The sequence below is a fragment of the Drosophila mojavensis genome, unplaced genomic scaffold (assembly GCF_018153725.1).
Source record: "Drosophila mojavensis isolate 15081-1352.22 unplaced genomic scaffold, ASM1815372v1 contig_136, whole genome shotgun sequence".
Lineage (NCBI taxonomy): Eukaryota > Metazoa > Arthropoda > Insecta > Diptera > Drosophilidae > Drosophila > Drosophila mojavensis.
Genome location: NW_025318667.1, coordinates 18,695,984 through 18,722,536, shown reverse-complemented (window position 1 = coordinate 18,722,536; position 26,553 = coordinate 18,695,984). Strand labels below are relative to the sequence as shown.

At 41.6% G+C, this 26,553-nt stretch overlaps 5 protein-coding genes across 7 annotated transcripts; 3 read left to right on the top strand and 2 right to left on the bottom strand.

Moving 5' to 3' along the window:
• Positions 1-471: 471 nt before the first annotated feature.
• LOC122757066 (neurofilament heavy polypeptide-like) lies at positions 472-5,725 on the bottom strand. The gene is made up of 5 exons (XM_044008390.1): positions 5,633-5,725; positions 2,485-2,920; positions 1,473-1,804; positions 723-1,421; positions 472-609 (listed from the first exon to the last, which is right to left on the bottom strand). Exons 1-5 carry the CDS (start codon positions 5,723-5,725, stop codon positions 472-474), a joined length of 1,698 nt encoding a protein of 565 aa, XP_043864325.1.
• Positions 5,726-8,939: 3,214 nt separating this feature from the next.
• Positions 8,940-16,431, top strand: LOC6584198 (cuticle protein 16.5). Of its 2 annotated transcripts, XM_002009818.3 has the most exons (5): positions 8,940-9,044; positions 12,344-12,586; positions 12,875-13,151; positions 15,670-15,763; positions 15,923-16,431. In XM_002009818.3, exons 1-5 carry the CDS (start codon positions 9,033-9,035, stop codon positions 15,987-15,989), a joined length of 693 nt encoding a protein of 230 aa, XP_002009854.2. In that variant the 5' UTR covers positions 8,940-9,032; the 3' UTR covers positions 15,990-16,431. The 2 variants fall into 2 exon arrangements, with proteins under 2 accessions (XP_002009854.2, XP_032588182.1); XM_032732291.1 differs by lacking the exon at positions 12,875-13,151 and having other exon boundaries at positions 12,344-12,599.
• A 5,396-nt stretch (positions 16,432-21,827) lies between these two features.
• LOC6584193 (nuclear transcription factor Y subunit beta) lies at positions 21,828-23,325 on the bottom strand. Of its 2 annotated transcripts, none has more exons than XM_032732365.2 (2): positions 23,055-23,325; positions 21,828-22,984 (listed from the first exon to the last, which is right to left on the bottom strand). In XM_032732365.2, the coding sequence occupies exons 1-2, from the start codon at positions 23,127-23,129 to the stop codon at positions 22,133-22,135; spliced, it is 927 nt and encodes a 308-aa protein (XP_032588256.2). In that variant the 5' UTR covers positions 23,130-23,325; the 3' UTR covers positions 21,828-22,132. The 2 variants fall into 2 exon arrangements, with proteins under 2 accessions (XP_032588256.2, XP_032588257.2); XM_032732366.2 differs by having other exon boundaries at positions 23,091-23,325.
• Positions 23,326-23,510: 185 nt separating this feature from the next.
• On the top strand, positions 23,511-24,283 carry LOC116804500. Its single transcript, XM_032732367.2, has one exon. It carries the CDS (start codon positions 23,534-23,536, stop codon positions 24,236-24,238), a length of 705 nt encoding a protein of 234 aa, XP_032588258.2. The 5' UTR covers positions 23,511-23,533; the 3' UTR covers positions 24,239-24,283.
• Positions 24,284-24,593: 310 nt separating this feature from the next.
• LOC116804501 lies at positions 24,594-24,981 on the top strand. Its single transcript, XM_032732368.2, has one exon. The coding sequence runs from the start codon at positions 24,609-24,611 to the stop codon at positions 24,918-24,920; it is 312 nt and encodes a 103-aa protein (XP_032588259.1). The 5' UTR covers positions 24,594-24,608; the 3' UTR covers positions 24,921-24,981.
• The last annotated feature ends 1,572 nt before the right edge of the window (positions 24,982-26,553 follow it).

The following is a 26,553-nucleotide window of genomic DNA, read 5'->3' as shown; positions in this document are numbered from 1 at the left end:
GGCTGTGCGGTCAATCGGTGAGCAAAATTTATCGAATTTTTCTGGCGGAGGAATATTTTCCTGATTATTATCGTCGGAAAAATTTAATAGATTTTCATCCACTTCACTCGGTTTATTTATCGCTTCTGATTCGTCTGCTTTATGTAGATATTTCTATGGACAAATTATGGATAAATTCGATTCACATATTAGTCTAACCCGTTTTAATATCTTGGCTAAATTAAATTAAGTTCTTACCGTCTGCTTAGCTGTAGCCTGAGTCGCTTCCTCTTTAGGGTGTGGCAAATGTTTGTTGATGATATGCGGCATCTCCTGGAGGAGAAGGGAAGAATCCGTTGCAGTTTCATTTTTAATGAAATGTAAATATGATATTTCTTTATTTCGACGGCATTACCTGATTTGCTGCAACTGATACGATTTTTGTATTTTTTTCGGAATAGTTGAGTTTTGATTGAATGTCCTTCAATTGATCTACTTGTAACGATATGGTATCTGGAAAAAGAGTTCCGTACTCTCTGGCAGCATATTTTTCTGTTTCATTTGCAGTAAATTGGTTTGCTCTAGAAATCTGTTGCTGTACGTGGTTATAACTGGCGCAAGAGCTTTGCACTGGAATATTGTCAACTATATCTTGATTGATTGACATCTGAAATTGAAAATGTAAAAGAAAAAACAATTTTGAATAGTATATGTGGGTTCTATAAGCGGGAAGTTAAGCTTACCTTCTGTGGATCAATTAGGGATTCGGGACCTGTCTTTGAAATCTTTTCTAATTTTCTCTTTTTGTTTTTCTTGTTTTTAGGTTTATCCTGTTTTTGATCTAGTTCAACGTTCATGTTAGCTGATCCTTCGTCTTTCTGGGTTGCAATATATTCTTTTGATGAATTCAGAGATTCCACGCTTTTCTTTTTCTTATTTCCATCCTTCTTATCGACTGTTATAGGTTGCGTGGGGTTTTCGGGAATCTGTTCTATTTTTGTAGATATCTTTGCTTCATCTGGCTTTTTGTTTTTCATTTTTTTCGTCGAAACTTCCTGTAATTTCGGTGCATTTTTTTGTTTTTCTGAATTTGAAGGTATCTGTTTCAGGTTTTTTGTCATAGCCTTTTGTTTTTTAATTTGGTTAAGTGCTGGATGCACATTCGGCGTAGAGCTATGAGATTCATCTGATTTTTTCATTTCATTCTTATTATTTGATATTTGCTTGACATTTAATAGAACATGTTGCTTTTCAGACTCTGAGGATTTCTTAGGCATGCTTAAGTCTAACGGTTCTTCAGCGATTTGCTTTTCTAAAGATTTTAAACTATTATCGGTTGTTTCTTGCTCTGTTTGATGTTGAGAGACCTCATCCTGATCTTTGTTTGCTTCCCGCTTGGGATTCTTGCCAGATTTTGAAGAGGCGCTCTTGGATCGCTTTTCCTGTGAATTGTAGGGCTATAAACCAGGACTAACTTCTATATGTACTCTTACCTTTCGCGCTTTCTTATTATTAGAGACCGGCGTTTCAGTTATTTCAATATTATTGTCTGCTTCTTGTTGATTTACATCTTCATCCATGCACTCTGCTGTTCCCTTATTTATGTTGGCTGTTGAACTTAATAGCTTCTTTCTTGCCGGAGTCTTTTTAGCCTTTTCAGTTCTGCTCTGCTTATCGATATCTTGTGTCACGTCTTCCTTCTGCTCTCGTTCATCTTGTTGGCCTTTAGCTACATTCATTATCTCTTCATCCTTTGCCCCTGTTTTATCCTCCTTCCCAGTGACGTTTTTTTCCTTCACATTGGCCTTGACGATAAGCGCCAACTCTGAAAACGTTGGATTACTATTAGTCGATTGTTTTTAAGGAGTCTTACTGTTTTGTAATCTTCAAGTATCATATATTTGGCTTTGTGTGTATTTCATATTTAGCGCTCCTAGTCATTGGGTTTTTTGGTAGAACATCTTTTAAGCATTTATCTAAGCATTTTACATTTGCATTTTTAGTGTTTTTTACCTGGTTTTTTTGGTGCAACATTTTTTTTAGCTTTTGGGACTTTGGGTATATCGACTTCCTTCTCTGTGTCAGCTTGAGATACTTCATTTGTCATCTGTTCATTTTTCTGTGCGGTTTTAGGGCTGCCAGACTCTTTATTAGTTTTTGATTTCTTCTGGAATGGACGTAAAAATTACGATTTAGCATTTTAAGATATATACATATATACATATATACATATATACATATATACATATATACATATATACATATATACATATATACATATATACATATATACATATATACATATATACATATATACATATATACATATATACATATATACATATATACATATATACATATATACATATATACACATATACATATATGTACATACATATATACAGACATTTATGTATGCATATGTTTGAGGTCTTACTTTGTGACGATCCTTATTTGATTTATTTTTGTTTTTCTTTTTTTCTGATTTCCCGGAATCGCATTTACCATCTTCTTTCTCTGTTTTCTTTTCATCTGCAAGATCTTTAAGAGTGGCTCTTGGCACCTTGACCTTCCCCTCAGTCAATTCTGCTGTGGCTTCTCCATCTGACTTGTTGGCAGATGCCTCAGTTTTGCGCTCACCCTGTGCTGATTTTTCCTCACTTTCATTCTTTATAGTTGTTGTTTTTGTTCCTTGTGATGGACTTTTCTGTCGACGTTGTTTAGATTTCTTCTTTGAGCTCTTCGGGTTAGTGGGACTTTTCACTTTCTCTGGTTTGCTTGTTGCGTCCTTTGCCGTAGCTTTCTCCTTCGTCTCATCGTTTTCTTGCCCTTTTGATTTGAGTATATGCTTACGGCTTGTTTTCTGCTCTTGATTGTCATCTGCCTTCTCGTCAGCTTTCTTGTCGTCCTTATTGACTTCATTTAATGAAGCTTTGCGCTTCTATAAAATAGATAATAAGATTTTAATATTTTTGGGAGCAGCATCAATTGGAGATTTAGTTAGAGTATAAAGCTGTTCAAGCATGAGCACTGCTGCAATTTTAGTTGCTACACCTGGCAACTTATAAAAAATTTAAACTTTTTATTTTAAAATGCCACAAATCTAAAAATTTATAATTATCTTTTCGAAATTTTAGTATAGTATTTGAAATACGCTTTTTATAAATTTAAGGGTAAAATTTAAATACGTATAAGCTAAAATTTAAAATTTAGCGACTCTAGCTAAAAGAAGAAGGAGGTAAAATTTTATAGCTGACTTTGGAAAAAAATTGTAAGTCTCTAGCTCTGACATCGGACGGACAGACATATGGCAGACAACAATATATATAAGTATATACATTATGGGGTCTGCCACGCCTCCTTCTGCCTGTTACATACTTTTAATAAAACCATTATACCCTGATTTCCCATTGGGCTCAGAGTATAAAAATATACTATCCATGCATTTCATGGAAGAATCGACATCGGAAACTCAGCATTTAGTTTTCTGTTGGACAAGTTTACTGACATTGAGTTTCACTTCTTAAAACATATGTTCATACATATGTATGTCTGTATATTTGTTGAAAAGTGAAACTTTTAATGGTTTAGCTATTTTTTCGGCAACTTTCACCAAATTTTCAGCTATTTATCTTCCCCTAGCAACTTTTGCCTTGGATATTCTGACAGCACTGAACACGAGCACGTTAATTGTAAACAATTTGCTATCTAGCATAGGGGCATGACTCATGAGCAAAGCACTAGTGCCCCTTGCTCAAGTTGCACATAGTGGGAAATTATGCATTGGATACATCTCATATCCATTGCATGGCAAAAATTCTAATTAAAAGATTTCAAATAAGCACGCACTGAAAATGAAAGAGTTTAGCTAGCAGCGTGGTAACTTTCGCTAGTTTGCATGGGAAATAATTGAATAGATGAGGTATACATTGCCAAATTTATATTGAAAATCATAAGACTTACTTTTTTCTCCGAAGAAGTTTCATTTTCGTTTGTGGCTGAGCGAATTAATTTAATTTTTGCACTTTTATCAGCGCTTTCTGCCATGTTTATACGATTTTTTCTCAAAATTTCGCACAATTTTAATTTGCAAATCTTCACAATTAAATTGAACTTGTCAACTGCAAGACGAACTGCTTCGCTGTCACTTATTAGTGCTGCGCAATTCGATAACGATTGGGGCCAGTGCACCCCAAAGAGCAATCAGCTCTTAACACTGCAGCTTATTTTCCTGGTCTGTCCACGTTAACCAATACTAGATTGAGCAGAAGGTGACAAGGCTTATTGAGAGATAAATGCAGCTATTTACATATCTCTTGTGTCTCCTATATATCAAATACATGCATATATGTATCTCTCTTTACCTGAAGCTACTAAATGCTTCACTTAATTCAATGCAGCGCCAAATGGGGAACAGCAAAAGAGCTCGCAGTGCAAATTCTCTGCGAGCCACATACATACATAGGTGAGGGCGGCCTAATGTCCGACCAAATACAAATTGCCAAACGCTGGTCATTAATCTTGAATGCCTTGCAAAGTATCATGCAAAACGGCAGAACAAAAAACAAAACAAAAAAAAACTCTTACACATTGCTGTCCGACGCTCGCCGGCCGTCGATGGTCGGTCGTATGTTAATGGCTGGCAGCGACGAGTATTTAGGCAAATGTGGTTCCAGCTGACAAGAATCAACGACAGCAACCACAGAAGCTAGCACAACAGATAGGGCGCAACAATGGCTGGCCATAACAGATACAACAACAGCTACAACAACAGCAACAAGCACTACGACAACAATGACATCAATAGGCGCAATTGAAACAAGTGTTGTCACGCCGCTGCCGTCGACTGCGACGCTGCTGTCCTGGCCAAACGGCTGACAGGCCACAGTCCTGACCAGGCCCATTGGCCCGTTTACCCGTATACCCTAGCAAAATAGTGGGATTAATCCAGTTGAAAAAGCACATAAATCTAATGGCCAAAAGCTCTCAAAGTAGTTTAGAGCATAAAGGCTGCATTCATCATGGGGACATTTTTAGTTTTTGCCTTAGCTCTCTAGTGGAATATATATGTATATATATATATGCATGAGGATTCTCATTAAGTCGAACCAAAGACAATTTTTATGGATTTGCACGTAACGTAACGGGTATTTAGCGCACGCCCGTGCTTATTTTAGAGTATCCAGACTTTGTTTTGCTTAGCGCTTATTGTTTACCGTTGTGCGCGCTTTTATTTGACCTATATAGACGCGTCTAGCTGCGCCTCACTTGGCACAATCGACAAGGGGGCGGGGTGCCATGGCGCTAAGGACTATACAAAGTGACATGCTTGGCTGAACATTCAATTGCTGCCGTTGTTGTCGCTGCAATTATACAAATTAATTTCGAGACAAAGGCGTACAGATTGTTTTGCACAGTGTGCTGTGGGCTGGGCGTGGCACTGGGAGTTGAAAATACCAGACAGATAAACAAGGTAACGGAAAGGAAAATGGAACCAAAAACAATGGCAAACATTATCGCATGGCCATCGATGGTTTGTCAATGGAGGCGAGCATCTTCTTAGACCAGTGAACACATAAACTGCAAGCGTCTAGTGCTGCTGCAGCTGAGAAATTGCCATTCCCCAAACCCCAATACCTCAATACCCCAATACCCATTTCCCATTTCGCATCATCCGTTGTCCGACTAAAGCAGCGCCACGGGTGTCCACGCGATATGCGGCGTTGTTCTTAGCGGGATTTCTCATAGCTAACATCATTGGCATCCCAAGCATAGTTACGCCCACGTTGTGTGAGTGCTTAAGGGGGGTCAGCACATTCGTTTCGCTGAAAGCATTTGCCATGTTGTTCTTTTGTTTTATTTCCTCTCGAACCGCTCTCGCGCTCAATCCGTTTATTTTTCCTTTTTGCGAATGCAATCATGCTGAATTAACCTTCACCTCGTCATCGTCCATGCAATCCATTTAAGCTGTACGCTTTCGGAAATATGTATCTTTAAGAGAGACACGTTTCAGCTGCAGTGCTGCGCTTCACAGTGGCCCATTAACAGCGACTTGCGCTTCTGTTAAGAGTGCTCCGATTTAATACCGATAAATAATAGGAAAAATACGATGAAATGATATAAATGTAAGTGCAAGTTAATATTATAGAGCTTTGTTAACAGCTGCACATTAACAGCCGAGACTTAATGTTACTGTTGAAACTGTTATGAGTTATACATATATATATATATATATATATATATATATATATATATATATATATATATATATATATATATAACTATAGTTTGAGACTACAGATTGAGACTGCTAAGACTAAAACTGTTAGCTAAGAGCTATACATCAAAATTAAGATTTAATAATGTTAACTAAGACTGCTAATACTGTTAACTAAGAGTTATACGAAAACACTATGATATTTGATAACACTTATTAGTGTACTGAGATTTATTTGTCTCAGCTCCCATAAAAGCTGCCCGTTAACAGTCATTTGCGATAACATAGTACTAACATATTCAACATAACAGTGCAGCCAGACGTTATCTGCTAGCTAACAGTTATTAGCAACGAATGAGTGTGCACTTTCATTCCAAAATATGCCTAGGCTAAGTCTGTATAAATCGTAGCTATCTCAACAGCTGTTGGAAGCTGCACTTAGTATTAACAGATGTTGACTTTTATGGCGACTGTTCAGTGTTTGGCTGTTAACTAATTGCTGTCTCAATGGTCCCCTGTTGGACATATTTAATCCACATATAACTGCCCTATACAAAAAGTACTTGGACACTCGAATCGTTCTATCAAGTGCTTTATTAATGGGTTCCAGTGTTTGGCTCGCATTTTCTGCAAACGTTGCAGCAAAACTTTGGCCTGGTTCAAAATGCTGTTTTTCGACAGTTTTTTTCGGTTTTATTTGACGTTTTTTCGTTTGTTTTTTGTTTTTTTTTTTTTTTTTTTTTTTTTTTTTTTTTTTTTGGGTTCTCACGCAGCAGTCGCCGCCAACAAGGCGCGGAAATTGGGCAGCCAGCCAGGGCCAGCCAACGTATCCATGCGTTGCATCGAGACACGGGGCCTGGCTGGCTTTTCGCTTTCAAATGCCTATGCAACAATGGGGCTGTGGAGGAGGGGGGCTGGCGCGCGGGGCGAAGGGAGTGGCCTTTTTTGCAAGTGGTTTGATTTGTGATTTTGGCATTCTTGTGTGTGTCGCTAGCTGCTTAAATCTGAGCTGGCTTTCGATTTTGTGGGTCGCACAATTTATGCGCACTTTATGCGTTTGCCCAAGTCGTGACTTGGACCCAACAGATTACAGCGCGGAGCTTGGAACCGACGTTATGTAATGTGCGTGTGCGTGTGCGTGTGTGTGCGTGTACGTGTGTGGGGGCCTGCGTTGCGCTATTAAGTGAGAGTTGCACCTAGTTGTTGCACCAGATTCAAGCGGCAGCTGCAACTTGTTCGCTGCCTGCGAGGCAGAACAATTAACAACGTCGACTGTTGCGCACAAATGCATTTTAATAACAGCCAATTACAGCATTCAATACAAATTGTATACGCATAATTGTTGCAAAGATTCTGAGCTGTTTCAATGCAGTAGCGAGTAGAGAATAACCAGCTCTGAGTGCCGAAAAGTTCTCGCGATTGCAATAGATCAAGAACTATTGACTTAAATGAAGAAAGCTGAGCGAGTGGCGAAGAGTTGGTGGAATACAAATAGCATATACGACAAGCAATGGCAAATAAGTATGAATAATGTGATTTGAGATAAGGATAGAGGGTAGAAGTGAGTAGAGAGTGGCGAGTAGCGAACGAGGAGTAATTGTAGGAGCGTGGAATGACTGACGATAGAATACCAAACGAGTACAAAGTGAGGTAGCGTGAGCGTTGTGAGAGTAGCGAATGAAGAGTAACGAGTAACAAGTAACGAGTAACGAGTAACGAGTAGTGGACAGAGGAGAAGAGCAGTGAACAGTAGATCTAACGAGCTAGCACAGAGTAAAAAGTTAAAAGAAAGAATGAATGAATAGCAATAAAGAGGGGAGAATTTAAAGAGAATTGTACGTAGTAAATGTAGAAAAAGTAACAGAGATGAACCTGAGAAAGTACTATTTAGTGATACGTAAATAAAATTAGCAACAGAGCAAAAGATAAGCAACAATGAGAATAAACATAGATAGTCAGTGCCTAAATTTTGTATTTACTCTAATCTCCAATAAATAAATACATAAAGTAAAATTATAAAAATAAATCTATCAAGTTATCGATTTAATCGGCTGTTGTAGCACAATCGAATGTGGGCAAAAATGAATGGCGCTCACAGAGCAACGAGTGAATGAATATAGAAGAAAGGAGCTAGTCACCTGATTCATGAAAAAAAAAAAAAAAAAAAAAAAAAAAACATCTTGCTGCTTAACTGTTTGGTTTTTACTACATTTTGTCACTTGCTGACTTTGTAGTTCATGAAGTGCGTATGAAGCAAGTTAGTTGTTCCTGCTGCCGCATGCCGCATGCCGCAGTTGGTTGCATGGAATTTCCTTGACCGGATCAGCAAATTAGTCAAAAACAACAGCAACAATCAATAATAACAATTTCCAATTAAACAATGATGCCTGATGCGATTTCGATTAACTTGAATCTGCAGCGCACTGAAAGCCAATCAGCAAATGGGCAGAGCAACAACGTTGAGGCGGGTGTTGGCTGCAAGCTGCAGCAGCGGCTGCGTCTGCGTCTGCGTCTGCGTTGCATTGCGTTGGCCGCGCCTGCGCAGTGCGAGCATTCACAATGAGCAGACAGCGGTTTGTCGCCGCGGCTGCCTGCTTTGCCAAAATGTTGGCATTGCAAACCCGTTTACCAGCGGCTGCTGCTGCCACTGACGCTGGACCATATTTTCCCAGCGGCTTTTAATCATGCGGCGCTGTATAAATAAGCGCAAAGAACGCGACACTGAGACAGTTTTCGATTCGAAGCCTAACAGCCCGGTGCAGCAAATCAGTTACAAAAACTACATTCAACGTTTTTTTTTTTCACGTGAAGTAAACTTAAAATCCACATTCACAAAATGGCATTCAAGGTGCGTAAGGACTCAAGTGAATGCATTGTGTGTGTGTGTGTGTAAGAGTGTGTGAGCGTCTGTTCTACAGACTACCTGACAGGATACGCTGACAAGGACACAGCCATTTGCCAAGCTCCTTTTGTCCGTTGAGAGCTTTATCGTTGCATTAGTAAATATTTGAATTCTGATTTCTGCTCAATTCTAGTAAATTCTGCTAAATTCCTCCCTTGAATCTCTGACCGCTTTTCTAGCATTTGCTGCAAATTTACATTTTCCGTATAATTTTGAGCAATTCGACCAACGTTTGGCCCACATGAAGATTTTCAGTCTTTGTAATCCATATTATTTTGTTCTCTTTGTTTTGTTTTTTTTTTTTTTTTTTTTTTTTTTAAGCTTTGGGTACCTGACATTGTGTTTGGCTTTTCGCATTCCGTTAGGTCGAGCATTTTGTGTATTTATGTTATTTTTAGCTTTTCAACAATAATCTCTCCAATTCAACGTAAAATTCCTACGTTGAAGCTTTCAAAGCCCCACTCAGGTGCAAAAATGTGCGAAAAGTTAGATAAACTTCTCGTCCAATTTATACACAAATTCATTAATCTCAGTGAAACTAGCTGCAATTTGGACAAAGTTATTTACTTACAGCCTTAAAAGTGACTTAAAGTTTCAGCTAATGGCTCAAAGAGTGGAGACTAGAAAAGTAGAGAAAAAGAAAACACACACACACTCTTTCGCCTGGGACGCCATAATTGAATAATTTCAGCTGTCACTGCCAGGCGGCCTTATCGAATTAAAGTTTCAAAAAATTGGCTAAGCTACGCAAATCGCAAACTTTTTAATTTAAGCTCCGTGCAACTTTGGCCGAAACAGATTGACCTCCGTTGTGCTTTGGCTCGCTTTGAAAGTCAAAGCAAATGCTGCTAAAAGTGAAGCTGAAGGTAATCGAGCGTCTTAATGCTAATTAGCTGGCTCAAGACGCGCAATTAATAAGCAGCCGAATGCCGAATGCCGAATGCTGAATGCAAAGAAAAGCCAATCAATATTATAAATATGCAAAGGCGAAATAGCTGCGTAACGGCAATCAGAAGTGGGTCAAGTGGGCAAATCTGAAATATCCTCGAGCTGTCCTCGAATGCCATTCACGTGTTAAGAGCTACACGTCCTGGCATCAGCTGATGCCAGCTTCGTTCAGCTCCGTTCTGCTGTCCACTTAAAGTAAATGCTGTAGACTTTGCCATCCACTGCTCAGTTTTGTTTAAATGTTCTTTTTCGTTGGACCGTTGGACCGTTGGGCCGTTCGCCGTTCGTGCGGCCTTGGCCACGGTGCCGGCCCATTCTTGTCCGGCAGTGAGTTACGCTTAATTAAAATCAGATAAATACCCAAAGACAAATAAAACCCGCGCCAAGTCAACTGCAAGTCGGGCACGTCAGCCAGCCAGCGAAGAACAACAAAACACAGCGGAAAAGCAACGGAAATGATATAAAGTTTAAATAAAATATAAATACAAAAACAAAAAAACAAAAAAGAAAAGAGGCCAACCGAACTCCCTAGTGGGCCGCCGACTTTCGTAGCGTCTCCTCTTTTTGCATTTTTACGCGTAAATTGAAATTCAATGGAATTGTTTACAAAAATGTAAAAGTAAGGTCACAAAGGACAGTCGAAAAAAAAAACAACACATACACACCCAAGCAAACCAAACCCAAAGTACGCAAAGAGACAAAAAGCAAATGGTCAACATGTCAGACCAGCCAGATTAGTTTTCAAGAAAGCTAGTGCGATAGGACAATTTAAATTCCGCACAGAACTCAAACAGAAAAAGAAAAGGAATCATCCAACAAAGGACGAGTTGCATGTAACGAGTTTCAGGAAGCAAATGTTCAGTTCGCAGCCCCTACAGCGCAGAGTGCGATGGGGCGAGCAGTTGCGTAACAGACCAGCGAAAAGCCTGGGAAGGACAAATAGCACAGAGAACTCCACAGAGAGGGGCAGGCGATGGGTAACGAAAAGGCAGTGCAATGCAGTTGTTGCAATTGATTAGGAAGAGAGGAAAGCGACGAGTAATCGATTATATTAGTAACTAGTAGCAAGTATATTAGGGGGAATAAATTAAGGGGCAGTAGGTGATAGGAATATATTAAGGAGTAACATGCGACGAATAACTTATTAAGGGCTGTAAAGTAAAGAGTAGAATGTGACGAGTAGCGAGTAAGGAATAGTATACGACGAGTAGTTACTAAGGGGAATACAGCAAAGAGTTGTAAGTGACGAGAACGTATTAAGGGGAAACATTCGACGAGTAACTCAATTAAGGGTAATAAAGTAAAGAGTAGCATGTGACGAGTAACTATATTAAGGGGAATAAAGTGCGAGACTAATACATAATACAATAAAACGACGAGTAACTAACAACGAGTGACACTTACCATGCGACGGACAATTACTACAGAGAATAAACTAATGAAGATTAATTAGACATGAGAGACGAAGAAAGAGTATGCAGAAGTAAAGAATAACTAGTAACAATTTAAAAAAAAGAAGAAGAAAAACCAATATGCATGTGACTTATAAATACGCATGGAGCTATAAACAACAATGGGCAACTAGTAGCGACTAGTCAATATACTAGAGCGAATGAAAAAACGATTAGTAAACGTCTAGTAACTCGCAAAGATATCAGAGAATGTCCACCAAAATGCTTGAGAGCATTGACAAATTAGCTAATTACGAGTAAATATTTAAATTGTGAGCAACCGGACGATGGCTGAGTGAGAAGCGACCCTGGGCCATTTACTGTCTGAGCGTTGTGGAGTTCAATGCGGGCTACGTAATTGATATGAATTAAGTACTGTCATATGTTAATATATAAAGCAGTTAGCCAAACAGAGAGAGAGAGAGAGAGAGAGAGAGAGGCCATGACAAAGTGCAAGCAAATATGTTCACTAAATATCACGCATACGACGCATTGCACAGGCTACAGTGTTGAAGCTATAGAGAGAGAGAGAATGAGTGAGTGAGAGAGAGAGAGAGAGAGAGAGAGTGAGAGAGGAAAGTAGATGGCGAGTAGTGAAAAATTTGAATTTCCAACTACTTTGCAAACTTAATTAAAAGTTTATGCGCCTGCAATTTCCTAGTGCGTCGTGTGCTCCCTGTCGATATGCAAGCCAAATACAAATGAGTTGTCAGCCGACAGCTGGGTTCACTAAATTATGCATGTGTGTGTGTGTGTGCGTTTGAGTGTGTGTGTGTGCAAGTGTATCAGTATCGCATCCGTGTTGTGCTTCAAGTTCTATACTATAATAAGTATTTATCTATGCAGGTCATCTTCTGCATTGCCGCCATGGCGATTGCCTGCGCCCAGGCCAAGCCCGGCGGCCCAGCTGCCTACTCGATTAACGCGCCCAGCGTGGACCACGCCTCCGTTGGCAATACACAGGAGCATACGGTGAAGGGACACTACGGCCAGTCATCGCAGTCGGACTACACCAGCCAGGTGCAAACCGCCCATTCGCAGTCGCATGTGCAGCGCTCCAGCATCAGCAATGATGGCGGTTTGGCGCCTGCTCATTATGCTGGTGAGTGAACTAAAGCCTTCAAGCGTACACACGCACACGCACATGCACACATATACTCACACATGCATCACCCACTTTGATATTCACAATACGCACAAAGCACTCACTATTCATTGAATATGCACGTAGTTGATATGCTAACACAAAACAAAAAAAAAAAAAAAAAAAATCCGCAAAATCAATCTATAGCCGCGCCACAAGTTGCCACCTACGCAGTCGGACACACTGCACCCGCCCAGATCCAGCTGACCAGCGGCCACGGGGCCTTGAGCCAGGGCCTGGCCTACGGCGGACACTACGCAGCCGCCGCCGCACCCGCCATCGCCTATGGCGGCCACTACGCCTCCGCGCCCATTGCAGCCTATGGCGGCCATTATGCAGCCACGGCGCCCGCTCTCCAGCTCTCGGGCGGCTCCCACCTGAGCCTGGGCAGCCTGGGCTATGGCTATGGATATAGCGCAGCTGCTGCCGCACCGGCTCTCTCCCACGGCTACCAGCTGGCCGCCCCAGCCGCTGCTCCGATTGTGAAGTACGCCGCCGCTCCAGCCTATGGTAGGTGTTCGTCGGATCCATTGTAGACTCTTAAGCAGCTGCTAATCTCTGCACCTCTATGCTTAGTCGTAGTGCCTAATGTAAACTGTAGTCGCAGTAGTCGTAGCTTTTACTAATTTTCCAGCCACGCACGTATTCAACACTTTTCTTTCAGCTCCTGCCGCAGCCTCTGTCTCGGTCTCACCTCTGTCTCTGCCTTTGGCTTTGCCTCTGCCTTTGTGTGTTCAGTTTCCTTTTGCTTGGCTTCTGCAATAGTTTATTGTACTTTCGCTTTGGCCAGCCAAGTATACATGGCCAAAAGCAAACCTAATGCTCGGCAAATACAAAGTACAACTTTTCCTCGAATCAAGCCACGCTGCAGTGAAGCGGGGGCGGGGTGGGGCATTTGAGCTGGGGTCGTGTGCTTAAAGCAGTGTGAACAATCTGAGCCAAACACAAACATTAACTCTGTCAGCCAGACTGGAGGTCTGTCGAGAAGTGAGATAAATTCGTTGAATTTTAGGACCCAAATCCTAAACCAGACAGATCTCAAAACATGAAAGTTTAAGCTGGACTGGGGCCATAGACTAACCCACAATAGAGATTATATTTTACTACAGTTATTATTACAGAGAAAATCTTTATTTGCATTCATTTCTATTTACTTTTATTTGCAATCCTCTGTTGGCTCTCAGTCCTTTTAGCTGGAGACTCCATAGCTCCTCAAAAAAAGGGGGGCTCTTTAAGTTATGCTAGCTGAAATTATAGACAAATGCACAATCAATATGCAATTATGCAATTATTTCATAAATATTTGAGCAGCTACCTGCGCTAGTTGAAATGTGCCTCATGCATTATCTATATGAAATGGGCGTGGCAGTAGTTGCTGACGAATGTCGAAGTGAACATTCGGCCACTGTCGCTGCTGCTTAGCGAAAGAGAAAGAGAAGGAATCAAACAGTGCGCGACAGACAGAGAGGGAGGGAGTGAAATGGGGCATTGGAGACACCCGTAAGAGTAGTTCGTTGGGACAGCCATGTCGGTCAACGCAAGCCGTATAATCAATCATTCATATATTGTTGCCAACTACTTTAAGCCATTGACACGCGGTCTCTTCGCACACGATGACGATGATGATGATAATGATGATGACGATGGTAATGGCGATGTGTGCGTATCGCTTTTCAAGTGGGGCAGTCAGTTTGTCAGCCATTTGAACAAGTGGCATTTGGCATTGCGGACGCATTTGCCACGCCTCGAGAAGTCAATGGGACAGACGCCTTCGACCAGCTGGCCAATCTATGCCAAATGCAGCGTTGCCACACTTCACCGTGTCTTACTACTTATTTGCACTTTATTTTTTACGACCTGCGCTGTTGCCATAGCTCACAGTGCATATGAGTTTCTGCAAGCAGTTTATTTTCATTTTCGTGCGCTGTTGTCGCATTTCACTCAAGCATGGCTGACACCGTTCCTTAAAGTGAAAGACAGCCAGTGTTGAGCAATGTTCATTTATTTACTTACGCTATTGGCAAACTTCAGTCTATTGGCCATTGAGCAATGTTGCCACATTTCATTAAAGTGTCTGCATCGTTGTCTCCTTTGCCTTTGATTATAATTACTTATGTTGACGTACTTGCAATTTTGCCCCACTTCAGATTCGTTAACATAGCAATGTTGCCACATTTCACATTGCAAAGTTGCCTCATTTCAGCTTTCTGCTGCTTAGCAATGTTGCCACATTTCATTTACTTACTTATGTTAACGTATTTGCAACGTTGCCTTACTTCTGCTTTCTTCAACTTAACAATGTTGCCACTTTTCATCCAACTACTTGCGACGTTGTCTCACTTCAGTTTTCATTAGCTTAGCAGTGTTGCCACATTTCTTTCGACTACTTGCAACGTTGCCTCATTTCTCTTTCCTTACTATTACTTATGTAAAAGTTTTTGCAACGTTGTCTCACTTCAGCTTTCATCAACTTGGCAATGTTGCCACATTTGTGCTTGCAACGTTGCCTCCCTGCACTTTCCTTGTAGTTATTGACCCAGCGGGGACAGCACCACTGTTTCGTATGCTTGCGCCAACGTCTTGCCACATTGTAGCACAGGTTCCAGCAAATCATTTCATGTTGGCTCGACAGTACAAAATTGCAGACCTTGCCTCGCCAGTTGATTGATGTCGACTTGTCAGTTGCCATGTGCTCGCAAGGCGACCGAACCTGCCGAGATCCCGAGGTGTTCGCCCCAAACGGCCGGCCAACTGTTTGCCCTCTCGTAACAATGGCCCAATTTGCAGCATCTGCGGGCACGCGGACATTTCCATTGTTACGGCTGACAATCAGTATTGGCCCAGCAGTTATTGATCGCTGCCCGATAGCCCTGGAATCTGAACTTGTTATACCTAGCCGTACCTGCATGCTGGCCAACTCTCCGACTCTCATACCGATTATGCATTATCATTTGCATTGCCATTAGCATTAGCATTACCATTGCCATTCGGCTGCTAATGCGAGCTTCTGTCTGCTTCTGTTCCACAGCACCTGGCATCATTGGACACGGCATTGGACTTGCTGCCGCACCCGCCTACGCAGCGCCCGCCTATGCCACGCATCTGGCCGCCCCAGTGCTCAAGTGAGTAATGCCAGCCGGTTTTATAAATAGAGATGGATCGCAGCGTGCGGCATGCTGCATGCAGCAGCAGATATGCAGCAGGAGGCATACGGCATGCGGCATGCGGCACGTTGCATGCACATCATGTTCTTGCCACTATTCTACCATCTATCCACACAGGGCCGCCGTCGCACCTGCCCTGGTGCACACCTCCGTCTCCGGCCATGGCATTCAGTACGGCTACTAGAGCAGCGAGATGAGCCAACGTAACCAACCATCCCCCCCGGCATGGAGCAAAGGACTAAAAATAATATTCGTGTCGAGCTAAAAAGCTTCTAATGCAACTCAAATTCACAGCTGCAGCAAGTGGCGACGTTGCCACATTTCAGTGCACCTTTTCATTTCGGAATCTGTTCTTGTTGATATATATATTTTTTTTTGTTTTTTTCTCCTCGCTCTCTGAATTTTGCACACATCTGTTATTATTTGATAAGCATTGGCCAGGCTCCATGTCAACCAACGGAAAGTCTTTTTATTGCATGAATATTAATTTTCGTCGTTTTCTCCGTATATTGTGCGTGTGTTTTTTTTTTTTTTATCGCGGTTGAATTTACGTTTTATTTAAAGTTATTTTGTACAGAAAATGCATGTGAAATGTTGGAAAAAAATAAAAATCATTTTATACATAACATCTTTATTCATGCTGACTTCAATTTGATGTACCCCACCCCCCATGCAGAGGTAGTTAGTTCTGTTGGGCTTTTCATTTCCCTTTTTATTTTTATTTTGTGTGTGTGTGTGTGTGTGTGTGTGTGTGTGCTGGCTATCATTGCCATGAACTGGCCGCTGTTGGGACGCAGTCCCAATACTGCAGTTACAAGATGATATATGGGCGCCAAAAACTATGCTACGATTTATTTGCCACGCTCCAGTTGAGCACTTGCCATACGTAGTGCATAGTTTATGGCGCAGTGCGTGGAATTTATCATAGTCGCAACATATATGAATACGAGTATCTGCCCAGGCCACAGGCTTAGCTCCGTCTCTCCAGCTCGTCCATGTGCGAAAGTATTAAAGTTCAAATGACCAAAGCCCTTCTCTTTTTATTCATTTCATTTTTATTTTTAAGAGCGCGTTCGCCTTTTATGCCGCATGCGCCTCGCCCAGGCCAGATTTAGCACAATGAAGCGTATTTTTAGATAAATGCTAAAAAAAGAAAAAGTGCGAGTAGAACGATGTCAACATGTCAAAGCATAAGCCAAAGAAAAAAAAAAAAAAAAAAAAAAAAAAAAATGACATGCAGAACGTGAAATGAACTGAAAAAAAAAGTACAAAAATATTTAGAGCGATTTATAAATGCACATTCAAATTAAGTGAATTGTTTATAGTAGTGACTGTAGCTATTTACATAGATATAAATATTCATGTTTACTCATTTACGAGGTGAGAGAGCATATTGGCTTTGCAGAATGCCCGTCTTACTGTCCGTGCCTCAATCCTTTCCCCCTGGACTGGCCTGAAATATATAATTATTTTTATATATATACTCGTTAGTAACGATATGCTTATAAGGGGCGTGAAAAATTCTATTCGAAGCTCTAAGCTATTTAAATTGCTAGAGACTTGATGTGAAATTTGAAATTTGAAATATGTACTTGGCTAAGATAAATAAGATATGACGAATATATATATATATATATATATATATATATATATATATATATTATATATATATATATATATATATATATATATATATATATATATATATATATATATATATATTCCTTAATTAACGACTATTTTTCGGCTCATGTTCTTTATTATAAATTAATATTTATATATCAATAAATAAATAAATAAAGTTTTTTTAATACAATATAATGAAACTAAAGTTTCAAAATGGTATAGTTAGTTAGTAACTTAACAGACTTTTTGCAGACCCAATTGCTTTTGGGTCCTGCATGAGTATTAAGCAGTCGATAACGCCCGATTGAGTAAACATATTTTGCGATTTTCTCTTTAAAGGCTTACAGAGACATTCCACACCAATTAAATATTGCCAACATATGTAATATTCATATTTGCAATGAAAATGAAATTGATATTCATTGAAAATGGTTTCTCTGGCTGAAGGCAGTTTTAATGAAGAAATATTCATCGGGCTGCGCATACAAATAACATAAATTATTATTATTGTAAGAGAAAATAATAGTAATTGTCTAAGGAAACACGAATTTCGGGCTGTCAATGTGGCAAAGCAACGACGACATATTGTTTACTTGTTAAAGTCTCAGCAACTGCAGAGACAAACACACACACACACACACACTAACATATAACAGCGCATGGCATTCAAATATTGATTCAAGATTTTGTGGCCCTAGAGGCAGGCACAGCAAACATTTCAGACAAGCAGCTGGATATCAATTAAGATGCAAAGTTATGCCAGACTCTGGCACAACAACAACAACAACAACGACAACAACAACGGCGACAATAAAGTAACGGCCACGCCCCAGCGCCAGTGCGTGCCGTGACTTGTGGCTTATTTGATTTGATTTAGCCAGCATGTTAAATTCAGCAACAGTTGTCCGCCAAATACTGTTGGCATTTTCATTTAGAGCGAACACAATGCAAATGCAAACAAAAGCCGACTCCTGTTCGCTGGCAACTCGGGACACCTGGGCCCAAGGTCGCGTCCCGATGTAAATACCGCTGCTGAGCAGCTGAAGGAGCCCCAGCAGCAGAGAAGACAGCCGGAATGGGGAACGCGAAGCCAAAACACAACAATTTCATTAGCAAATGCAGTCGAGAGACAAACAGAGAGAGAGAGAGAGAGAGAGAGAGAGAGAGAGAGAGAGAGAGGGAAGAGCAGAGATAGAGGGGCAGAGCTGGGTGTTGCTTGTATTGAGGCAAGGCCAGCTCAGTCAGCTCCGTCAGCTTCTCGACAGAGCTAAGCGACCACTGCAAGACGCCAAAGCAGTGCACAGAGGCAAATAGAGAAGAAGAAGAAACAGCAGCAGCAGGAGCAGCAGCAGGAGTAGAAGCAGAAGAGAAGCAAAAACAAACAACTTTTACAAAGGTCGTCACTTAACTATTCAAAGTTGGCAATGGCGAATGCTCTACCGAATAAATACAAATCGTTTTGCGTATTCCTCTTCAACCTTCTTCTTCTTCTTCTTAAACTTATTCTTATTATAGTTGGCAGCCAAAAGCAGCGCTGCAAGCGGCGGATGACCCTCATGGAGTAAGTTAGGTAAGTCCGTAATGGGACTCGGTCTGAAGCCCTAGCAGAGCTGCTTCGTGCTTTAAATTGAGCTAATGGCGTCGTTCCATATCTCTTCTATATATTAAATATTAAACTCAATGAAACATTACAACTACTTATATAATAATAATAAATAAAATACTGATGTGGATGTGTCTCTGATGATTCAGCTGCTGCACGAAATGGCCAATATAAATATGGACTCTATTAAATTTTAGGGGACACATCCGTAGAGAATCCTTGTTTTATTACGCAGGCCAATTAAGCGAGGGTCGTTCGCAAAATACATGAAATGAAATGTTTTACTATCAGAGGCCTACGGCGAAAAAAAGCCGTGCAAAGCGTAGGTGAATCGGCAGCTAGCGAATGAGAGCTCAGTGGGTAGAGGGTAGAGGGTAGAGGGAAATGGAAAATGGGCGTGGGTTGGCCACTGCCGTGTTGAGCATTGCAGAACATATTTGAATAAAAAATTTCAATTTGGTGCGTTCGGCAAACACAAATGTTCAATGCAGACAGAGCTGACAAAAAGATGGTCAACACAGCCAAAGCCAAGCACAAACACACACTCTCACACACACACGCACACGCACACATAGACATAGGCTGGCTGGGCATGTGGTGCGCGTCGCTTCCTGTTCATTTCCCCAGGTGACAGCACGCACGGAGTGACAAAGCGAGACCCAAAATGTCTGGCAATATGAAACGCAGCCAAGTCAACACCTTGACTAATCCTCACCTCACACACTCGAGCAGCTTGATGAACAGTTCTGGCCAAGCCTGTGCCGTGTGCTGCATTGCAGAACTTCAAGTTTGCAACGCATTTCGGTTACCTGTGGCATATGCGGCATGCCGCAGCAGAAACAGCAAACAGCAAACTTTAACTAATTTAGATCTGTATGCATGTGTGTCTGTGTGTGTGTGTGTGTGTGTGTGTGGGCTTGTACGTGCCAGCTTCAATTAAGCAAATAGTTTGCCTTCACTGTGTATTCTAGCAACTGACCGACTAAACGAACAATTTGGTTTGCCTAATTCTCTGGGTCAGACTGAATTCAATCTGTGTGCATACAAATTATACTAAATAGAAACTAAAGCTAAACTCAATGCCTGCTGTTCAAGCATGAACTGTTGGCAGTGCGACTTCATAGACATGTAGCATGCTAAAATTAATTTCAGGTGGACATCAAATTGTCTATCCAATTGAATGATGTTCAACATATTTAATATGGATTGACCGCACTGGAACTCAAGCCATACTTCCATCCATTCTTGGTATTTAAACAGAATGAAATAATTATATATGTATTATTTGCTTATGTGGGTATACTTAATTTATTTGATAGATTTATATATTTAGGCTTGTGTAACTCCCAAAAAAAAAAAAAAAAAAAAAAAACTCCCTTTTACAAGTCACACTGTTAACGATTTATGCCTTTACTAGACATTGCTCAGAGCGGCTTAAAGGAACAGATGAGTGAGCTGGAATGATATACAATAAAATCTACATAGCGTGAGTAACACTAATATTAGGGGTTTTTTTTTTTTTAACTTCAACTTCAAATGCCTATAAAACATATAATATTAATTGAATTGAAAAATTGAAAAATAATTTTTCCCATGAGGTATATATCAATATATTTAACATAACTAACAAAGATTATACATAAGCCGGAAAAAAAAGTAGAAAAATTAAAATAAACGAATACTTTACTTACTGTATGTTGAGCTCAGATGCGTGAGCTACATCGATCCATGCTGAGCTGGTCTTAAAATTTTTATCCAATATCAGGACTCTTCTTAAAATACTCCTCCTAAATATTCACATTAATACAAATAACTTATCTCTCTTACATTTACTCACACAAATAACTGTAGAGTGTTGCTCTATGTCTGCATATGAGTGACTTTTACACACACTCTGAAGAGAGGTCCAGAGAGCAATCGATGGTTTCGACTCTTCAACGAGTTCGTTCGCGATCTGTTCTTCTGTTGTGTGTGCTTTAGTGTGTGTGAGAGTGTTGTCTTCCCTAAGCAGATCAATAGCGTACATAAATTGAGCGAGTGCATATGTATGCATGTGAATGTGAAGTCAATGTGTGACTCTTTGAGCCATTTGCTTTCTTATTGAATTTCATTGGGCGAACGTCAATCGTATCTCTCTCCACACACGATGTTCGTTAAAAAGAGCAAAGCTCAAGGCGTCCAACAGAAGAGGAAAAACGAAACAAACCGAAGTCTTGTGCCCTAACCGAGAGGGAGAGAGTAAGATTAATTTCGAGAACGTCTAAATGTTATGAGAAAGCTATGATTACATCTGAGAGCAATTGGAGCACGGCCCACTAATAATCTTTCTTATGGCTTCAGCTATAGTCTTTCGTTTTATATATAAATAACAAGGCGAAGGCCTCAGTCGCCCCTGAACCCATTGATAATGGGAAATCAGTATATTTCAGCAGTTTTGCTTTAGTCTTAATTGTATAGTAATTCCAATCTCTAATAAATAAATAGATATTTAAATACGATAAAAGTATTGATTGTCTTTACTCCAATAAAATCTCGACCTTATTGATTTACATCAAAAACACTAGAATGTAGACTTACCATTAGTACTACTACTAACACTAGAACTATGCAAAGTATATAGAAACGTATAGCTTTTCATAGTACTTTACTTCATATTACCCAAGTGAGAAGGGATCTACAGATTTTCCGCCCTTCACCCATTTAATACCTTTTTAAACAGTAATACCAATAAACGTTATTAGCTAATGCCACACATTATTATTAGTCCGGGGATTAGAGAAAGTGCAAGACTCATTTGGGGATTATGCAAAGTTTATTTATTCACAATTTATGACTCATAGCTGCGCTGCTGCAAAATTTTCGCATTGTAACAAAAGTGTTCATAATAATAATATGACTATTACGATAAAAATAAATTAGGACTAATGATTGGGGAAAAAAAATTGCTTGGGACAGAAAAATGTGTATGATTTGACAGCTGCTTGGCGATGACGGAGGGGTGGTGAGGGGAAAGGGGGTTATGGTTTCTGGTCCACTTCGCGGCCACAGGCTGTGTGATCCGGAGTGCAACAGCGCCTGGCATTCGATCGATCTCGGGCCTAGAAGTTGTAGTTGAGATTGCCGCTGCTGAATCTCACATGGGATACGGCCGATGCCGGCTGATAGGCTGCAGCAGCCAGCTCGGGGGAGTCGGGCACTGCCATGCCGTAGTTGGTGCTGGTGCTGGGCGCATGCTGGCCGGTGGCGAACTGCTGGGCAACGTTCTGCTGCTGATCGCGGAGCACGTTCTGCTGCTGTTGCTGCATGAAGCCCATGTGCTGCTGGGTCGAGTAGAAGTTGGCCAGTCCGCCAGCCGGGGCCGCTGGCTGGGCCTGCTGTGGCAGCTGTGCCAACTGCGGCAACTGTGACAGCTGCGTCAGCTGTGGCAGCTGGGGCAGCTGTGCCTGCTGCTGCGTCTGCTGGCGCTGCTGCGGCTGCGGCTGCAATCCGTTGCTGGCGCCACCAAAGGCCTGGCGCGCGAAGAACCGACCGCCGTCGCTGTTGATTGTGTTCGGCTGATGCTGCTGCTGGCCGTGCGGCAGCTCATGGTGCAGCTGGTGCTGCTGCTGGCCAGAGACATCGGGATAGTAGGTGTAAAGCTTCTGGAGCAGCTGCTGCTGTTGCTGCTCAAACTCCATTCGCTGGCGCTGGTAATCGAGGAATGCGGCTTGCATCTGGTCTGCATAGCTGGGGAGGTTGAGGGGCGCCTGCTGCTGCTGTTGCAGTTGCTGCAGTTGCTCTTGCTGTGCCAGATACTGCTGCTGCTGCTGCTGCTGCTGCTGCTGTTCCTGCTGCTGCTGCAGCTGGCTGAGGGCAACTGAGGCTGGCTTCGATTTGCCAAGGGTCTGCTGTTGATATGCATCTGGATATTGCACTCCCGCGGAGAATCCGGCGAATTGAGATGGATTATGCTGTGGACGAGAGCAGAAGGAAAATATTTCGTGTATTCATATTTGGTTGGGCATTGGCATTATTATATACGGGATTCTTGCCGGCTCCGTGGCTTTTGTCTTTTACCAGTCTAGCAGGACTTCGGCGTGTCTTGACAGCTCTCATCTTCGGCCGAGTTGTATGCAATTGATATCCACACACACACACACACAATCGCAATCGCAATCACAATTTAACAACTAATAGAAATTTTGCAGTTTTGGAGCAAAAAGTTTTAAATTCTAGAGAGTTACAAATTCAGAAATTCGAAATCTAATCTGATCAAGCGAGCGAGCGAGACTGGCACTACACAAGGCCGAGAGCTCCCAGCTCACCGGTGACAGTCCGGAAACGTTTTGCACGGCCTGCTCTGATGCCAGCAAATAGAACAAACAAAGCGGCCAAGCCAGGGCCACGAATCGAGCATCAGCCTCAGATTCAGCCAGATTCGGCTAGATTTGCCGCACGCAAGCCCCAATGGGCCATAAAACGGCCGTTGGCATCGAGCGGCGCGCACAGTCGAGAGCGAAATGTCTTTGAGATTGCAGTTAACGCTGTTGCAGCTGCAGCTGATGGTGGTGGTGGTGGTGGTGGTGCTGGGCCACTGCTGGGGCCGGGCCCATCCGCAGAATCCGTTCGAGAAGATAGCGGTGGGCGCGCTCGGCGTGGGCAGCCAGATCATGAACAGCCTGCAGGAGGGCGCCAAGGCCTCGCAGCAGCTGAACTTTGACAACGCCCTGATGGCCGTGCACTCCAAGACGGACGTGGGCTACGGCGACGCGATGCGCGGCAACGCGGATGATTCCGACAGCTCCGAGTCGGATGAGAGACGCCGACGTCGGCGCAGGCGTCGCAGCGCCAAGCGCATGCTCAGCCGGCATCTGGCGCTGCATCGCCACAAACGCTCGCCGTGCATGATGATGGGCGCCACGACGGAGTCGCCCGATGATGTGGAGGCCCGCAGGAGACGCGCACGCAAACGCGCCGCCAACAATGCATCCCGGACGCGCATCAACAAGTCGAGCAGCAAGAAGAAGAAGCTGCTTGAGGGAGCCGAGCGACGACGTCGCCAGGCGCCGCAGCAGGACCAGCAGCAGGGACAGCCCAGTCTGGGCGAACGGGTCAAGTACTTTTGGCTCTCAATCGTGGACAATGTGGCCGATGCAGTGCAGCAGATGCGCCAGCGAATCAAAGGAGCCGCCGCTCAAGCTGCCGACGGCATGCAATCAATGTAAACTTTAATCAACGTGGAACTTTTTTTTTTTTTTAATGAAATATTAATAAAGAGAAAAAATTGATTAAAAAAAAAAATATATATATATCACAATCTAATTATTCAGCAGATCAGTGCAAAAATAGAAAGAGGGAGAAAATACAAAAAAAAATAGTTTGTAAAAAGTCAAACCAATTATGATTTAGATTAGCCAAAGTCGGAACAAGCGCTGTAAGCAGATGCAATTTCTGGCATCATAGATATATCTCTCGCAATCGTAACAAGCTGTTAAGCCGGCGAACATTTCCGGCGTATTCTGCACTCGCACGCCAGCTCGCAGCCGGCTCAAACAAAAGCCGCCAAGCCACGTTAGCTGCACGGCAGTTGAGAAAATGATTTCCACTTGGCGCTTGGCATTTGGCTTGGTTTTGGCACTCGGCCCGCTGGGGCTGCTGGTGAGCGGCCAGAAGGACCTGGAGCTGGACTACTCCGATGAGTACGACAACGTGCGACCAATGCTCGTCTACCCGGACGAGCCGCGCCTGGAGCATCGCCTGACAGCAGCGGCTCAGGAGTTTGGCGAGAGCATTCGCGATGCCTGGCAGTCTATAGCCGACTCCTTTAAAAACTACTTCGAGGAGCTGCGCATTGCCTTCGCCGATGGCATCGACGACAACGTCGAGCCGCTCCCAGTGAATACCTGAGCGCCGACTCTCTGCATATAAATCTCAAAGGCTTGAAGAATAAAATTCAATCTATAACAAATTACTAAATCTTGACGGGCGGGCAGAGGGAAAGAGAAAAATCGCGAATGAGGGGGGAGAGAGTTAAAGATGGAGAGAGAGAAAGAGAGAGTGAGAGCGAGAGAGAGAGATAGATAGATAGAGAGAGAGAGAGAGAGAGAGAGAGAGAGAGAGAGAGAGAGAAAGAACGTGTAAGGCAGAATTGTATGAGATAAAGGGAAATGATGTTTTAAATTTTTCATGTAATTTCAATTTAATGGAGAAATATTTAAGAAGAGTAAAAGCAAATTATATATTTATTATATATGAGTGAATTAATATATTTTTACCACATTAATTATGTATGAGAAATGATATTTAAGCCGTGTGAGCAGAGCAGAGGGAAATAATATTTCAGTTTTTTTTTTTTTTTTTTTTTTTTTTGTAATTCCAATTTAAGGGGCAATATTTAAAAAGAATAAAAGCAAATAATAATATTATGATTGTAATTATATATGAGTTGCAAAAGGAAATGACATTTAAGTCGTCAAGTCGAGAAGAGCAGAGGGAAAAAATAATTCAATAATTGAAATCAGATTTTTTAATGGTTAAATATTTAAGAAAAGAGGAAGCAAATGCTATTTATGATTTTCCTTCCGATTTCAATTTATATGAGCAGGAGGAAGTAAAATACAAGAAAATATAGGATTTTCTTTGTAATTTGAATTTAAAGCTCGAATATAGTATAAGAGGAATAAAAAACAAATGATATTTAGGACTTTCCCAACAGTTATATGAAGACGTTAAGTCAGTTATATGTTTTAACAGTTATATGAGGTATATAAATATGAGATATTATTAGTTATAACAGTTATATGAGGTATATATTCTCAAAGTTTTATTTAAAAATTTCAAACGATTTTCTTGTCAACTAAATTAGCTAAAATGTAGTCAACGGAAATGGGGAAATTTTTTTTGAAAACTATTCAGATTTATATCAAAAGAAAACTCACATTGAAATAATTTCTCTTTGAATCTTGAAATTAGGTTCTTGAATCCAAAATATTTACAAAGCTTATGCCTTACATCTCTAATCAAGTGCGGCATGAATTAATCAAGAATGCTATAAATAGCTGGAGAGAAATCATTATCAGCCAGCTGACATCTGGGCGAGGCCCATAAACGAGCATAGATTGACAGGTGGTAACTGGAGTAAGATGAATGTGACGTGCCACATTAAATATAAATAAAATCGAGTTGGATAACTGTAATTTGGCGTAATCTGTGAATTGTAATTCAGCTGATCAGGCAGCTTCCGGGCTTGCTCCACATTAGCGAGCATCTAGATTTGCCGCTAATTAGTGTATGCTAACATGTAAAATAGAACACCCACAACACACACACACATGCACTGCTGATGCACTCACACACTCGCAGCAATACCCCTTTTACATCTACCCACACTGCTGTCATGTTATTCGGTTAGATATTGCCTGAGATTAGGATGCCGGATGTGTGTGCAACACGACAGCAACTGTTGGCGGTAATTATAACAGATTTGTGCTGCCGACGTTGGCTGCTGCCAATTAGTCAAATGGTTGGCTGGCTGGCTGGC

Excerpts from the sequence above, each read along its gene's own strand:
- LOC122757066 (XM_044008390.1), bottom strand. The coding sequence starts at position 5,725 with ATGAGAAATCCCGCTAAGAACAACGCCGCATATCGCGTGGACACCCGT. Across the intron at positions 2,921-5,632 it reads TGATGCGAAATGGGAAATGG|AAGCGCAAAGCTTCATTAAA; the intron begins GTATTGGGGTAT and ends TCTATTTTATAG. Across the intron at positions 1,805-2,484 it reads GAAAACAGAGAAAGAAGATG|AGTTGGCGCTTATCGTCAAG; the intron begins GTAAATGCGATT and ends CAACGTTTTCAG.
- LOC6584198 (XM_002009818.3), top strand. Across the intron at positions 12,587-12,874 it reads ATGATGGCGGTTTGGCGCCT|GGCCTGGCCTACGGCGGACA; the intron begins GCTCATTATGCT and ends GCCTTGAGCCAG. Across the intron at positions 13,152-15,669 it reads CGCCGCCGCTCCAGCCTATG|CACCTGGCATCATTGGACAC; the intron begins GTAGGTGTTCGT and ends TCTGTTCCACAG.
- LOC6584193 (XM_032732365.2), bottom strand. The coding sequence starts at position 23,129 with ATGAGAGCTGTCAAGACACGCCGAAGTCCTGCTAGACTGGTAAAAGAC. Across the intron at positions 22,985-23,054 it reads ACGGAGCCGGCAAGAATCCC|CATAATCCATCTCAATTCGC; the intron begins GTATATAATAAT and ends TCTCGTCCACAG.
- LOC116804500 (XM_032732367.2), top strand. The coding sequence starts at position 23,534 with ATGTCTTTGAGATTGCAGTTAACGCTGTTGCAGCTGCAGCTGATGGTG.
- LOC116804501 (XM_032732368.2), top strand. The coding sequence starts at position 24,609 with ATGATTTCCACTTGGCGCTTGGCATTTGGCTTGGTTTTGGCACTCGGC.